This window comes from Mycetomoellerius zeteki, unplaced genomic scaffold (genome assembly GCF_001594055.1).
Source record: "Mycetomoellerius zeteki isolate Tzet28-1 unplaced genomic scaffold, Tzet1.0 scaffold786, whole genome shotgun sequence".
Lineage (NCBI taxonomy): Eukaryota > Metazoa > Arthropoda > Insecta > Hymenoptera > Formicidae > Mycetomoellerius > Mycetomoellerius zeteki.
The window spans coordinates 36,347-38,403 of NW_017257815.1; the positions used below are offsets into that span (position 1 = coordinate 36,347).

General features: G+C 33.4%; 1 protein-coding gene across 1 annotated transcript in view; it reads left to right on the forward strand.

The window, feature by feature from the left end:
* LOC108729649 (histone-lysine N-methyltransferase SETMAR-like) overlaps positions 1 to 1,319 on the forward strand; it is a 3,696-nt gene extending 2,377 nt beyond the window's left edge. The window contains exon 2 of the mRNA XM_018458835.1: positions 1,186 to 1,319. Within this exon, the coding sequence (XP_018314337.1) occupies positions 1,186 to 1,319 (134 nt within the window). The remainder of the gene's footprint in view (positions 1 to 1,185) is intronic.
* The last annotated feature ends 738 nt before the right edge of the window (positions 1,320 to 2,057 follow it).

Consider the following 2,057-nt stretch of genomic DNA (forward strand, 5'->3'; position numbering starts at 1 on the left):
TATTCGACTATCGACTTGCATCTCCTTTTTTAGAAAGAATTAATTTTTATATTTTTAATATATTTATAATACTTACTTAATTGTTATTTTTATTTTATGAAAGACATTTTTCAACGTTCTTTTATATCATAAAAGTTTTTATAGAAAATATTTAATAATGTTAATATAAGTTAAATAATATAATAAAAATAAAAATTGTAATTGATCCTACTGTAATTTTTACGAATTTATTAATTTTTACAAATTTAGATTTAAAGAAATTTGCGGAAATGGATGATAAATGTCGGACCAATCACAAACCGGGAAGAAGGTGGCCAGACTCTTATTAGAGGGTCTCTAGACAGAACAAGCCAAAATGAGCTAGAATTGGATTCGATGGTTTCGACGCATGATGATTCCATCATGATTTGGCGTAACGACAATGAGGGTGCTGTCCCATGGGCACGAAAAACGGAAAGGTAAAATGGTAGGGGCAACCAATCAGCATCGTTCCGTTTCGATTTTAAGTAGCCTGGCTTCTCATGGGGCATATTTTTCGGAAACGGAAATTTTTCGTACTGTCAATCACCAGTGATCACTAGCGATTAAAAATAATATTGAAAAAATTCAACTAAAAGGAGCATGGAAAATGTCATTTGTAAGTATTGTACAAGTAATTACATGTATGTTAAATTATTTTATATTAGATTATAATGATGGTTTTGCATACATCTCTATAACATTGTTTTGTTTTATATATATGTAATGTGGTTAAATATTCAATTTGGCTTTTGGATATTTGGAATAAAAACTAACTGCGTTTCTCTGCGAAAACAAAAGTTCTATTTTACACTATGTACAAGTTTTTCTTTGAACTTACACCAATTACATTAATTTCACAAAATCATACCTGCGAAAACAAAAGAAACAACATTTAAAGCTTTTAACATATTTCCGGTATGTTTTCTATACTTTTTAATTAAACCGTTTTTTTTCGTATTTTCACAACATGTGTCTTTTCTCTTCCCTCTCAATCTATCCACTGCCCACTTCCGGGGTTCGCGAGGTAGCGTCTCCTACTTCCCTGTTTAGTAGCGCTATCGGAAACGCGGCAAATTTAAATCTTTAAGAAAAGTATCGACATCAGTATAGTTGTGTCGTGATTTTCTTTACATATATATAATATTTTTTATTTGATTTTTGTAGGAAAAGATGAAAGCGAAAACAGCACGATTATTTCTTATAAAAAATATAATACAATGGTAAAGAACTCCACAGTTACCTTGGCAAAGATAGTTTCGAAGAAGACAGCATCTCCAGATAGCTTAATTATCCAATGAAAACAGAAAGTCGAAATAATATCAATTTAACATTATATTGACCAAATCATGACGAAAAAATGATGTAGATTGAGTCAATAATCGGTTACAATGATATCAAATTGACATAATATTTACTTCCTTGTTTTGTTGGGTATTTCATCTAGCATATTGTACATACGAGGTGTGATCAAAAAGTAAGGTGACTTTTCATTTTTATAAAAAAATATTCATTTATTCATCCAAAATTATGTTATCCCCTTCAAAATAATCCCCCTCTGATACAATGCACTTGTGCCAGCGCTTTTTCCAGTCGTCAAAACACTTCTGAAATGCACTTTTGGGTATTGCCTTGAGCTCCTCCAGCGATGCAGCCTTAATCTCCTCAATCGTCGCAAATCTTCGTCCTTTCATGGGCCTTTTCAATTTTGGGAAGAGGAAAAAGTCACAGGGGGCCAAGTCTGGTGAATACGGTGGCTGAGGCATGATGATAGTATTGTTTTTGGCCAAAAAACTACTCACTAGTAACGACGTGTGCGCAGGTGCATTTCGCTGACACACGTGTCATACCCAAAACATCCGTTAAAATTGATTGGCATGAGCCAAACGATATGTTAAGATCATCAACTATTTCTCTAATCGTGATTCGACGATTTTTCAACACAATTTCTTTCACTTCCTGAACATTTTCGTCGGTTTTTGACGTGCTGGGGCGTCCAGAGCGAGGTTCATCGTTAACATTTTCTCGGCCCTCTTGGA